Below are 14,825 nucleotides of genomic sequence, written 5' to 3'. Positions count from 1 at the left end.
TTGAGGGTGAAGCTTTACATTAAATAGGCTGTATTTTAGGGTAACTACAGTATGTATTGTAAGTACAGGTTGAAAGTACAACCTTGCACTTACTTACCGGTATGCAAATTTGTATAGTTTTTTAAGAGGATAAAATGACACAAAAGTGACTGTGCCAGAATAAATATGAGTAAACTGGTAGTTACTATGCTATAAGGCCTATGAAATGCTAAGTAAAGCTTGTATGGGCCAACCAATCAGTATGCACCATCACATGTTCAAGGGACAGAGGCTTAAAAGCAACCAAGTTTATGCTCCTCCAAAGCTACATGGTTAGACTGGCCATGAGGGTTTGGTTTTGTGTGGTCGTCCCACTGACCAACCCCACCCGCTTGCCTACCTACAAGTGGGCTCCCTGACATATTTTATTACGTATATATTGTGGTTGTTTAACAGAGCCATCAAATTATGCCCAGTTTAACACTAGAACAGCTGTGCCTTTTTTACCTACTATAAGAGCCGCCTCGGGGGTCAAATGAACCCATCTTTACAATGGTACGCTGCTATTTTCACACAATGACCACTAGTTGACCACCTTGTAAATTAGTTTGCCTCCTACATAGAAACACTGCAAAATGGCTTTATGTAAGGTTACTGGGTGGTAGAACGCAATATCTAGGAAAAGTCATGAAAGGAGGGTCCTGAAATTTGATCGAGTGCAAATAACTTTTTTTTTTACTCACAGGGTCAAATGACCCCACCCATGGCTGTTCTAGTGTTAAATGTATTACCATTTTCATGATATAGATGGTTAGACGGAGTGATGGAGTGTCCTGACTGAACCTCTGTTATTGTCTCACCCTTTCTTTGTCCCCTCAAAAGGTTTAAGTCGACTACACTACACTTTAGTAACATCTGTCACTATCTATCGACATATACAGTTAATCTAAATAAACACAAATGATAGTCTCTCCATATCATGTTGTCCTTGCTGGGTGATGATAGGTGTAGGTATACAAGGTGCAAAATTAGATGGTGGATGCAAGCAAATCAACTCCACTAAGCCAGTATGCCACTAAATACAGTAGATTCAATTGTATGAAACAACAGATGTCCACTATACACTACTGTTTTGAGGTTTTCCAGTGAAAGACATACCATTATCAGTGCAATACTTCAACAACAAAAATTACAAAATTACAAATGACGTCATAGTGATATGAATGAGGCCGTGAATATATTGATATAGAAAAGATTTTTAAAGGTTTTTACCTGAGTTTTCAGTTCATGTATCATAACTGTAGCTAAAACTGGATGACACATGAGGGTGAACTACCATTTGTGAATGTACTTCATCAGTTTGTTTTTTTCCTTCAACCTTCATTGACCGTTTATTTATTTTTTGTAGTGGTTTTAGCAAATGTATCCTTAGTCTAGTCTTGAGCTGCCCTTGTCATCCTGGCTCTCTCCATGGAGGGGCTGTCTGCTCAAATCCTCCAACAGCTCCATGCTGTCACGTAGAGTCATTGCTATGGAGAAGGCGTTAGGCTTCAGAGTCAGGCCATACGTGTAGTTATTAGTGGGCGGCCTGGCTGGGTCAGCAGTGAAGTTGGACTGGTGAGCCAGAAGAGAGGTAAACAGGAACAGTTGTATCTTCGACAGCTCCTCGCCGATGCACCGCCGCTTCCCCACAGAGAAGATGAGCACGCTACTGGTCAGGTCCTTGTTTAGGGCTTCATCGTGATCCAAGAAACGCAGGGGGTCAAAGGTCTCCGGGTGCGCCCATAAGGCCGGGTCGTGGTTGATGGACCACTGGTTGACGAAGACCACGGTGTTCTTGCGGATGTTGTAGCCCATTACGGAGGTGTCGGCTGTGGTGCTGTGGGGGATGGTGAGAGGCACGAAGCTGGTGAAGCGCATCACCTCGTAGATGAAGGCCATAACGTAAGGCAGCTGTGGCTGGTCCTCGATGGTGGGCAGGCGACTCCGGCTGACCACCTTATCCACTTCCTCTTGGAGCCGCAGTTGAATTTGAGGATACCTAACACACAAGGGGTCAAAGGTGAACACTCAGATCTTACACAGAGATTACATTGCACAAAGTGTACACATAATTCCATATTTCATAGCCAAATGCCTTAACGTTCCCGATTAATAAATGTGATTCTGAACGGAGCAGTCACTGCTGATCGGCCTGATCCCTGTAACAGAAAGGAATTCTGAACACACAGACGTGATTAGCCTAATCATAAAGTATACACAAACACAGTCTAGTCAGATTTATAGCTCAAGTCTAATAGGCTAATCTTGGCCAGACACACATACAATACAGGTCAATAGTGTAATGTCAGTAGTAAGCTATACACAGTGGGAAAAGGCCCCTAAACAGGAATTGAAAATCCAAAAGAAGGTGGCAAAGCACCACGCTGGACAACATATAATTGAGCAGATATAAATTTGAGTAACAAAACAAGCAACTTTTTCTCTCATCAGCCAGATTGTTTCGATTGTATTAAAGTCGACAGCACTCGAGAGTGAACCACTTTGAAGAATCTCTTTGGATTCCATGTCGAACTGTTTACACAGAGGGTTTGTTGTGGATTAATAACGAGACTCAAGATAGGAACTATATCACACCATGTGAGGAAAAGAAGTATCCTGATGAATACTGATTATACTCATTCTTTATAGTTTTGTGTACGGTATTCTAAGTGCATGTAATAAAACTCATACTTAAAGGAAACCTATTATGGTCTTTTTCCACAGGGTAATGTAGGTCTCTGGGGTCCCCTAAACATGTCATTGAAGTGTTTAGTTGAAAATACCACTCAGATTTTAATGTAGAGGTATTCTAGCATGCTTCTATAGCCCTCTGTTCCAGTCCTTATCTCGATGGGCTGGTTTTGTGTCTGTCGCTTTAAATGTAATGAGCTTCCTCGCCCCACTCCTGAGGTTGGTTAACGTCCTGTAGTGTTCAAGAAGAGGGACCCTTAAATACCGCCTGGATGAGACAGATAACGGTACCTAGATAGCTAACCCAGTTTACTCATATTTGCCTATTTGTAAAAGCAGAACAAAAGAAACAAACGACCAAACAGCGCTAAATCGATAGCGATGGGCAGTGCTACATCTACAGACATATTATACATCAACAGTAATACATTAAACATTCAAACACTCAACTTTACAATGGTCGCTATTTAGAAACAATTCTCTGGTAGCATTTGCCTGCTCAGGGGAAAGCCACAGGCGTGTATGAAAACAACTATTATGCCGATAAATAATAATTCATAAATAATAATTAGGCCTAGATAGTAAGGTGCAGCCCACAAAAAATGGACTGAATTGTTTTATTTACTATACACCCAAATGTATAGCACAAGCACTGAAAAGGTGAGTTTTTCATAATACGGGACCTTTAAATGTATAGTTTTTACCCACCTTAATTTGTAATTAGGTTAATAAGTCATTAAGTGCTGTAACCCACTTTTGTGTTTGTCTTTTGTATTTGTATGTTTTCATGACATCAGCAAAATAAAAAAGTGTATTATGACTTTTCAAGCCTAAAAAACAGACACACGGCATACTTCCGTGATAACAGTTGGATGACATGTTTGCAAACATGTTTGTTTTTAGATATACTGTATTAGTTAATAGGGCAATGCTGACTCAACTAAATATGCCTATCAAATGAGGAAACTAGATATCCAAAATGTGTCTTGTTGAATTGACTACAGCCATGGTACATGTGAGATCAAGTTACAGTTTTATTTTGGGTGCACTATCCCTTTACACTTACAGTTCAGTAGAGAATACATATGGATATTCATGAATATAAGATATGTACATTTAATGTTTATTAATAATGTTGGGCTATCCATTTACCTCACAAGTATCAGGAGGATCCACTGAAGTGCGGTGGACAGTGTGTCTTGGCTTGCTCCGAAGATATCACACATAGTGGGTGGCACATAGTCTTTGTCTGGGGTCTCTGTGGAGTGGTCTAATGCCAGGATGAAAGCGTCTGTCATGTCCCGGATGGTGTTCGACTTAATTGTCTTTCGATGCTCAACAACTTTAGTGATGATAAAACTACAAAATTCCCGATTCAGCTCTTTAAAATTTTCAAATGCAGTTTTTATTGGGTTGGGAAAATACTGGAGCCAGGGCATCACGTCCACAATGCTCCCAGCGCCCACTGTCTGGGTGAACTGGTCATTCCGTCCCACCATCTGTTTAAACTCTGCGTCGTCGTAGGAGTACCTCTTCCCAAAGCACAGTGCGCTCATTATATTGGCGACTGACACGACCACGTATGTCATCGGTTGGAAATACGTCTGCTCCTTCGTTTTATCAAGAAACAAATTGAGAAGCTCTTTAACTTCGCAGGTGACGTGTTTCTCCACGGTCTTTTTAGTGTGCATGTTGCCAGTGGAAAACGTTCGAAGGGTAGACTGGGCAACTTTTCGGTGCGCTTTCCACAATTCGGTAATTGTACCAAAAGCCAGACTATCGCCATTGCAAACATATCGAAAGGAGGTAAAGTCCGGCCTACCTGCGAAATCAATTCCCTTTTTGATGAGGGCCTGCTTGATTGCTTCGCCGTTCAGCACCACCACGATCCGGCAGCCGAGTTTGATTTGGAAGACGTTGCCGTATTTCCGCGACATGCGAGAGAAATAGATGTGAGGCTGGCTGCCAATCTGCGCTGCGTTCCCAATGATCGGCCAGGGGAACGGCCCAGGGGGGCAGTGGATGTCCCAACGCCTCCGGACCCAGCGCCACAGGTGGATGGCGAACAGAAGCGCTAAAGACGCCAGCAATAAACTCCGCGGAGGCAGCTGGTAGATCTCCTCCAATACAATTGGCATGTTCATGATGGAGCCTACCAAAAAAATGCAATATCGTGACGTTAGAATTATAAGGTTATATCTAAATGTTTGTCTGTCAATCTGATCCATTAGGTGTTTATTAATGCCTGTGTGGTGTTATTTTGAAAATGTTGACATTTTTGAGTTAGTAATTCATAAAATACAAAGGTTCCATCTCACAAAACATAATGGAATGTAAAAACTTTGATGCTCAATATCTCTGAACTACCCTAAACGGAGATAGAACCTTATAATTCTAAGCTCACGATATGTCAGAACTGTGTGTAGCTTTAAATCGGTTCATTCTGATGAATTAACTTAATGACTAAATCGGTCAATTGTAAAACAAGTCTTAAGTATACCTACATCGAAATACATGAACTATAGTTTTGAACACGATCTGTAGACAAAATAATCCTTTATTACAAATTATTATTATAAAGTAGTTGTTTACTTTAGGCAACAGTATTTTCACCTATTGAATATGATTTGCTGGGTGCGTCTGGAAAATAGCAGCCATAAAGCTACAAAAGTATATCGGATAGAACTTCATTCTCACTCATTCGACTTTTTCATTAGTCAGTAATACATTCTGTGCATCACTTAATGAGTAGCCTATTATTGTTACATGTATATAGGGGCGAGCTTACCGAATTCAATTCAATTAGCCTACCTCCTTATCTTGCGGGTCCTGTGGTTTAAAGTGTTCAAAAGTCCTCTTTACTCGAGAAATACAGTAAAGGTAATCCTGCTCATCGCCTATAACTTGATCTATTTTAGTGGGCAATTCCAGACCCTGCACTCTCCACATAGCTTTGTTCTCTCCCGAACCCAACTTATTTATCTTAAATAGGGCTAGAAGAGTGTCAAATGGCATCATAGCTCGTCAGCGTCTGTGTCGTGGTTTGTTGCAAGGGGTGGGTTTGTAGTAAAGAGTCTCTCTCTCTCTCTCTCTCTCTCTCTCTCTCTCTCTCTCTCTCTCTCTCTCTGTATGTCTCTCTCTCTCTCTCTCTCTCTCTGTATGTCTCTCTCTCTCTCTGTGTCTCTCTCTCTCTCTCGCTCTCTCTCTCTCTCGCTCTCTCTCTCTCTCTCTCTCTCTCTCTCTCTCTCTCTCTCTCTCTCTCTCTCTCTCTCTCTCTCTCTCTCTCTCTCTCTCTCTCTCTCTCTCTCTCTCTCTCTCTCTCTCTCTCTCTCTATGTAGTGTAGCCTATATCTGACAACGGACTGTAGTGTAATGATGTTTAGTTTATTTTCTTGCTAAATATGTACATTTTTATTGCAAATTGCATAGTGCATAGATGGACGACAGATGATGACGCGTTTTTAAATTATTATGTAACAAGATAGCAAATCATCATCATTATAGTTATTTCAATTGTTGTCAAATGTATGGATATTTGTTTTCAGATTTAATATGACTGTCTCTCTTGTGATAATGAGGTACAGTTTTTGCAGACTGGTATAGCCTATCTATGCAATTGTAATGATTTCCAGGAGTCTGTGTAGACTGATAGTTAGAGTAGAGTATTTCGATTGAAGTAGCCTATTTGGTCTTATTTTTTCGTTTGATGTGCGCACTACTAGCTAAAGGCCTATGCCTTGGCTGGTGTTATTTGTTTGATTCGAAATGTACATTACCGGTATGTCTTATGAATTGATTATTAACTGATTATTGCCCGAATGCAATGATAACAACAACATCATAATAATCATAATTATAATCACAATCATAATAATCCATCATAAATAGTTCAAGATACTTCATGTATTCCCGAGGGACAATTGTACTGGGCATTAAATTGCACTCGGTTGCGCCTCGTGCCTACAACCGCATCACAGTTCAGATATCCATCTCGTGCGTTATTCCAATACATTCCAATGAGCCAACACAAGACATATCTACAATAAATGTACTTGGACTGACAATACACGACAAAGAAGATTATAATTATCGTTGTTGTTGTTGTTGTTGTTGTTGTTGTTGTTGTAGTAGAAGGGGCCATTGTTGTTTTTAGGCTATACCTTTTTCATCATTATTTTCAGTTGTTTAAGTTTGAGAGTCTTGTAATGTATTTGTTGAAACATTAGTGTTCAGTTGTATGGCATTTGATTTGTATGTTGGCAGGGCAAGGTTAGCCTAAGCATTTAAGTGGATAATCGAGTTTTTCAATTGGATATCTCATTATGGTAGACAACAGTTAACTTTATTATAGCCTACAAAATACATAGTTACACAATGGCAGTTATCATTACAGCAATCACTATTACATAAACAGGTAAAAACTAATTACTCGTTAAGTGCATTAGGAGATCGTGTCAGGGCAATGTTCCTTGTGGTTTGAGTAAGTGTTAGTCATAGTCACCTTCTCTGGGATTGCGGTTTATACATTCTGGCGTTATGCTAGAATTGCATGTGTTTCTGTCTCTGTGCCTCATGGTGCTTTTGTGTGCGTAAAGTACGATTTGAGTTTTGCTGGTGAGAGGTTAGCTATGGACCCTGCTTACTATGGCATCTATCACAACGCCAGACGCACACGTAGTAGAGGAGTTGTAGACCTATAGTTTATAGTTTGTTGTGATGGATTTGATTGTAAGTAATTGGGGACAGCAGGAGTAGTGCGTGCATTGGAAATGGCCAACGGGGGGAGGCAGAGTGGTGCCTTTCCCGTCTGGCGTTTGTGGCCAATCGGTTTGACAATTCTATCTCTGGTGGTACACTAGTGTCAGGGGGTAGATGTCAGACAGTATGTATACCACATTTGGAATGGGACGTTGTGGACGGGGCTCCGGGAGGGTGCTTATGTGGGAATAAGAGCGTGTTCAAAGGCATAGCGTATGATATGTTGATACGATGCATTGCGTGTTGCTCAAATGTCCGTTTCAGAGTTGGTTATTTGATGTCATATGGCTTGTTTGATTTGTGTAAATCAATGATCTAAAGATCACCGATGACTTAACATAACACGAGTACGTCGTTTATATGAATGTCTAACGTAATGTTCGTCTTTGTCCCTGCCTTACAGAATCATAACTCAAGTGCAAGGGACCTAATCTAATCTATAGTCATATGATGTCACTCAATGTTCCTTTATTTTTTTATTTATTTTTTGGTATAACAATATGCTACCGAAGCAAAGCATGAGGAGGACATAAAGTTGATATGAAGCCGTGGGCTTTTCTTGTATTTCAAGTCTGTGTGGCATCGGCAGGACCTGATAGGACTTGTTTAAGACTTCAGAACCATGGACAGAGAATACACGATAACCCTGTATTTATCTGTGACCTTGACGTCATTATAGCGCGACGCCGCTTCCCCTGAACTACTATCAGGCTGTGTTCGAAATGGCATACTAACATACTGCCTACTACGTACTCAATGAGTATGTACTGCATACTGCCTACTGAATTCATAATAAGTATGCCATTACCATAAGTATGCAGCTCAGTATTTTGCACCGGCCGGCAGTGGGGATTTTAAAGCAGGCCACACCTCCATGGGTTACAAGTGACTGCAAGCTGACAACAACCTGGCCCTCAACACCAGCAAAACCAAAGAGATAATTGTGGACTTCAGAAAAACTGGACGCTGTGAACACTCCCCCATCTACATCAACGGGATGGAGGTGGAGCGTGTTCCCAGCTTTAAGTTTCTGGGGGTCCACATCTCCGAGGACCTCTCTTGGACCCTTAACACCTCTTCCTTGGTCAAAAAGGCGCAGCAGCCTATACTTCCTAAGGAGACTAAAGAAAGCCCAGCTGTCTACCAGGATCCTGACCAACTTCTACCGCTGCACCATTGAGACAATCCTCACCAACTATCACAGTGTGATATGGCAACTGTACTGTGTCCGACCAGAAGGCCCTGCAATGGGTGGTGAAAACTGCCCAGCGCATCGTTGGCACTAAACTCCCTTCCATCGAGTCCCTCCAGGCAGCCCGATGTCGAGGGAGGGCGGCAAACATCATCAAGGACACCTCCCACCCCAACCACGGACTGTTTGACCCCCTACCTTCAAAGAGACTCAGGAAGTACTGGATCCTCAGGTCCCGCACCAGCAGACTTCTTCCACAGAGCTATCACTCTGATATCCCCCCCCCACACACACTCTTTTGGGGCAGTTGAGTATGAAAAGTAACCTCACACCGCATACTCATACATTCTGGTATACATCCGGGCATTTCTCGCGTACACACAAAAAAACACATAGTATGAATAGTACGTTAGTATGCCATTTCGAACACACGGAGTCCCGCTATCGGAGTCCCGCTATCTCGTATGACAATGGCTACACCCTACATATTCTTAAATATACAACACATCCATGTTTAGGCTTTAAATACACTACGGGTCAAAAGTTTCATAACACCTCACCTCACCTTTTTACAGTTTTTATTGAAATTTAGCTAAAATGCCAAATCACTCAATAAGTTCAATTGAGTCCATCTTAATGCAAGGATAATAGTTAATGTAATTTTGGAATTAATATCTTTGTTTTTATAGGTTCTCGGATTTGCATAGGAATCAATTACACAGTGTGTAGATTAAGATGTCACTATCAACTTGGAAACTGCATTGCAGGTGCTGGATTTGCACGAAACGTAATGCTTAAGCATAAACACATTTCCAGCCACATTCTTTGCTGAATCACTTGAATTCATTGTTGCATCACAATTATGGATATGAGATATTTTCCCATTAAGGGATACTTTTTAACCACTTGGTTATAGACCAATTTTGTGAGTGACTGGGAGGATGTTGTCCCATTGACTGTGCTTTCTCCTCTCCACCATTCAACTTTGTACATTTGTTTTTCTCCCTAGGCCTCAGGGTCGCATTCCTGAGCAGTTTTCTTCCTCTCCATTTGCTCAGTTTGTAATGACAACCTGATCCACACAGTGTGTCATTGATTCCTATGCAAATAAGAGACCCTCTAATAACAAAGATATTAATTCCAAAATCACATACACTATTATCCTTGCATTAACATGGACTCAATTAAACTTATTGAGTGATTTGTGGATGACATTTTAGTATTTTAGCTCTATAAAAGTTCTATAAAAACTGGAAAATTTGAGGTGTTCTAAAACTTTTGACCGGTAGTGTAGCCTCACTTAGCTTTATTAACGGAACATCATTTACAATGTTGTCAGAATTGACATGGTTAAATAGGCCTAATAACATGTGTGTTACTTGTTTCTTTAGGACCCTACTTACAATATGGCACAATGTAATTCCCTGTAGCCTACTCACTGTAATAATAATAATAATAATTATTATTATTATTGTTTAATTGTAATTCCACTGCTCCTGTGATAAAGGGGAGAGGTGCATGAACATAGTCTGACCCCAAAGCTTGTCATTGGCATACGGCCACACTCAACTTTATTTATTAGTCAAAATACTCCCATAATATTTACCCATAGCTTCTGTGTGTGTGTGTGTGTGTGTGTGTGTGTGTGTGTGTGTGTGTGTGTGTGTGTGTGTGTGTGCGTGCGTGCGTGCGTGCGTGCGTGTGTTACCTCATTAATATGATTTCATTTTCTATGTCTATTTCATGTGCAATAGTGATTGACTATGTGCAAACAGGCACATTCAATTGTGATGTTATTATATATCTCAATGAAAGTGTTGAATGAATTCGTCTGCAATTCAGTCGAGTAGAAACCTGTATAGTCTACTGACAGTCATAAGATACAGCAGGATAGGTTAGGTACTATACTGTTTATTTTCTTTCCCGCGCACTACAAAGTGTGATTTTCAAACAGTTTAACATCGCGTGTGAGCGAGCTTGGAAACCAGATGGGCAACTTTGTTTGGGGCCGCTGAGGGGTGAATGTGAGCATGCAGGTGATGGCGGGCCTCGACAACTGTTACAGGATTACAAGTATCACGAATTCAGTAGTCTGCTATGAAGTGGTTTGTGTTTATGTTTAAAACGCATTATTTTCGGCAAAGCCATTCGTGACAGTAGCAGCCTAAATGAAGAAACAAAGTCATTTGATTTATGTGAGTAATTAGTTGAAGTGTACACGCACCATCGGCTCTTTTACTACGCCTATAGGTAGGTGTCTTATCTCCATCTCGCCATCTCTACTGTGAACTTCTAGGGAAACAGACGAACAGTGGATATCCGCAGGCTATTTACAATGTGTGGAGCAGTCACGCACATCCACTTCATCACGGGAGTGACTGCTGAGTATATGCCGCTGACAACCGTTAAAATACTACAGGTCGTTGTCAGGGAATGGTAGGTTTACAGTGTCCTTGCTTCCTAACAGAAATACTGTTAATTGTAAAAAATAAAATAAAATAATAATAATAATAATAATAAAATAAAACACATTTTAGCAGGTTCGCCAGCATCTGTCTACAGGCTCATACCGTAGATATGACTCTTATAAAGGTGTATTGTTAAATACTCCTGAATCATTTTCAGTGTTTTTGTTCATGTTCTTGTTGATCTTTCAGTGATCTCAGCTCCCTGTACATCAGGCAATGAGGAAAATCATCAATGACCCCCACCCCCACCCAGCGTAGGCCTACTCTATCAGACAATTCAAATCACTTGGATCCAAATCGTTGGATTGCCCTCCTTAACTACAGCGTATTTTCTGCCACACAGACCTGAACTAACTCCCAGTGCTTTTGCTTGTTGGAATTTATCCATAATTACTGGAGGGACATTATTCCATCTCATTAAGACAGTGAGATTCACTTTTTTCTATAAATAACATTACACACACTCTCTCTCTCTCTCTCTCTCTCTCTCTCTCTCTCTCTCTCTCTCTCTCTCTCTCTCTCTCTCTCTCTCTCTCTCTCTCACACACACACACACACACACACACACAAACACACTTCAGCCAGTCATCAAACAGGATTTGTCTGTATGGCCTCAGCTTGTTAATTGCCTCCCATTAGAGATGAAGAAACTGCCGCTTTGAGATTGTCTGACTACCTACAAAGCAAACTAACCCGCCTATGAATCAGAGTTTAAACAGGAGCATAGCCCTGTTACTGTGGCCCAAACTCCTACCCCTCATTACGACTGAATGACCCCTGTGACTCCAAATGTCAAACTGGCCCCAAAACAACACTCCCCCCACTCGTCCTAGAAGTTTCCCAGAAAACTGTGAATCCTGTGTTTTTACCGAGGCCAACAAAAAAAAACTCTGGTTAATGAAAAGAGAACGATGCTAATGAGTGTTTGAAGTATACTAATGGCCCCAGTGCTCATTGAGGTACCTCTATCTGCGTGGTCTTTTTTTTTGTCTGGCCAACTGCTGCTGAGGCCCTTGCCAAAGCGTAGCCAGCAGTCCGTGAAGGCGTCTCCACCCTCACAACTAAATGGGTATTTTCCCCCTGAATCCGGAATCAGCATGCATGTCGGATTTTTTTTGTTTAACTGGAGGAAAAACCTTTGTCACATGTCAGTGGAGGCTGGCTGAACTGGTGCTACTTTGGGAAGAATGGGAGCCAGGCATAGTACGTGTTCAACCGCATGACTGCGCTTTCGAAACCACGCTAAAAAAAGCTTCCTTTTTTTGCTGTTGTCATCTGCCATTGTTTTTGGTTTTGTCCTAATAGAAGAAGAGACAACAGACAAGACCTATGGAGTAAAAAGATGAATGAGAATGAATGAAGACAAGCTCTTAATGAGGCCAGAGCTATGCGTGAACTTTTACTTTGTGACCTGATTAAGATGATTTGGGGTTTGTTCACATTTTTTAAATGAAGTCTGAGCCAAACTTTTGAGACCTCATTGTGTCGTTTCTGTCGACATGTATAATCCAGGTTGTGCAGATTGTGTCCATTTTAAGACATCCCTCCAATCTGAAGCTTGAACATTTGACATTTAATTATTAATATATATATATTAATTTGAATGAAGTGCAAAGAATTGTTTGCACTAAACAATCAGCAAGGAAGGCTCCAAAGAATGGTCTGTTTTTCTTTTTCAAATGGTTGCTTCCTTCAGGAAGATATCTCACGTTGGCTCTACAGTATAAACGTTTATATTGTTTCCACCTTATGAAGTGAAATGAAGTGAAAAAAACATACATATTATACTTTATATGTGATAGTAGGATACCGTTTTTTATATTTCTGCACATAGAAAATAGATCTGCACAGACTAGCCAGCTTTTTCACAAGGCCTGCCGCAGCCTAGTCTGATCTAGTCTGCATGATGACAGTGTTGCTATTTCAACCCTAACTGAGTGTGTCATTAAAAGTCACTGGAGCTTATCTGTCTCCCCCCTCTGTTTATCCGTCTCCTCCTGTGCGAGGTTAAAGGTGAAGCATTGTTCAAAGGGAAGCTAAGCCTCGGCCCCCCGCCCCCCTCCCCACCAGAGTCGTCTTTGGTGTTTTTACAAGCAGGTAATGATGATGGACAGTCACGCAAAATCAGCAGTCCAATGCAGAAGTCACGCAAGGTGCTTTGTCTTGTCAGATGGCAGCATGTGTACAATGTATGTATGTATGTATGTATGTATGTATGTATGTATGTATGTATGTATGTATGTATGTATGTATGTATGTATGTATGTATGCATGTGTACATAGTATGTATGTATGTATGTATGTATGCATGTGTACATAGTATGTATGTATGTATGTATGCCAAATAAATAGGTCCATTTCTATGCCACACTTAAATGCTGTATCATTTAGTGATGATGGGAAGAGATGATTAGAAGATAGTGGGGAAAAAGTAAGATCTATCTATCTATCTATCAACCAACAAACCAACCATTTATCCATCCATCCAACCAACAACTTTATCTGGTATCATAACAAGACTATTTCACTTTCTTTCAACTATCCAGCAAATCTAACTATCTATTGTTCAAACCTATCTTTACACTTTTCTACTACAGAAAAGAAGACTTTGCAAGCCCACAAAGTTGTTTATGGAACACAGGTGGCTGGTAGACAGTGCAGGTTGTTATTACTCTGCTTCCTTTGTAGGTCTATGTTTGTATCACAGAGGGGAGAGGTCTATGTTTGTATTGCAGAGGGGAGAGGTCTATGTTTGTGTTGCAGAGGGGAGAGGTCTATGTTTGTATCTCAGAGGGGAGAGGTCTATGTTTGTATCTCAGAGGGGAGAGGTCTATGTTTGTGTTGCAGAGGGGAGAGGTCTATGTTTGTATAGCAGAGGGGAGAGGTCTATGTTTGTGTTGCAGAGGGGAGAGGTCTATGTTTGTGTTGCAGAGAGGAGAGGTCTATGTTTGTATCACAGAGGGGAGAGGTCTATGTTTGTATCTCAGAGGGGAGAGGTCTATGTTTGTATCTCAGAGGGGAGAGGTCTATGTTTGTGTTGCAGAGGGGAGAGGTCTATGTTTGTATCACAGAGGGGAGAGGTCTATGTTTGTATCTCAGAGGGGAGAGGTCTATGTTTGTATCTCAGAGGGGAGAGGTCTATGTTTGTGTTGCAGAGGGGAGAGGTCTATGTTTGTATCACAGAGGGGAGAGGTCTATGTTTGTGTCTCAGAGGGGAGAGGTCTATGTTTGTATCACAGAGGGGAGAGGTCTATGTTTGTATCTCAGAGAGGAGAGGTCTATGTTTGTATCTCAGAGGGGAGAGGTCTATGTTTGTGTCACAGAGGGGAGAGGTCTATGTTTGTATCACAGAGGGGAGAGGTCTATGTTTGTATAGCAGAGGGGAGAGGTCTATGTTTGTATAGCAGAGGGGAGAGGTCTATGTTTGTATAGCAGAGGGGAGAGGTCTATGTTTGTATAGCAGAGGGGAGAGGTCTATGTTTGTATAGCAGAGGGGAGAGGTCTATGTTTGTATCTCAGAGGGGAGAGGTCTATGTTTGTGTTGCAGAGGGGAGAGGTCTATGTTTGTATCTCAGAGGGGAGAGGTCTATGTTTGTATAGCAGAGGGGAGAGGTCTATGTTTGTGTTGCAGAGGGGAGAGGTCTATGTTTGTATCTCAGAGAGGAGAGGTCTATGTTTGTGTTGCAGAGGGGAGA

General features: G+C 41.3%; 1 protein-coding gene across 1 annotated transcript; it reads right to left on the bottom strand.

Moving 5' to 3' along the window:
- Window positions 1–1,407: 1,407 nt before the first annotated feature.
- On the bottom strand, window positions 1,408–4,850 carry cyp1b1 (cytochrome P450, family 1, subfamily B, polypeptide 1; the record flags this gene model as incomplete). The annotated part of the gene is made up of 2 exons (XM_080534166.1): window positions 1,408–2,020; window positions 3,865–4,850. 2 exons carry the CDS (start codon window positions 4,848–4,850, stop codon window positions 1,408–1,410), a joined length of 1,599 nt encoding a protein of 532 aa, XP_080390292.1.
- Window positions 4,851–14,825: the final 9,975 nt, after the last annotated feature.

This window comes from Nansenia antarctica (assembly GCF_963989245.1).
Source record: "Nansenia antarctica genome assembly, chromosome: 1".
Classification (NCBI taxonomy): domain Eukaryota; kingdom Metazoa; phylum Chordata; class Actinopteri; order Argentiniformes; family Microstomatidae; genus Nansenia; species Nansenia antarctica.
This window is presented reverse-complemented; position numbering and strand designations above follow the sequence as displayed.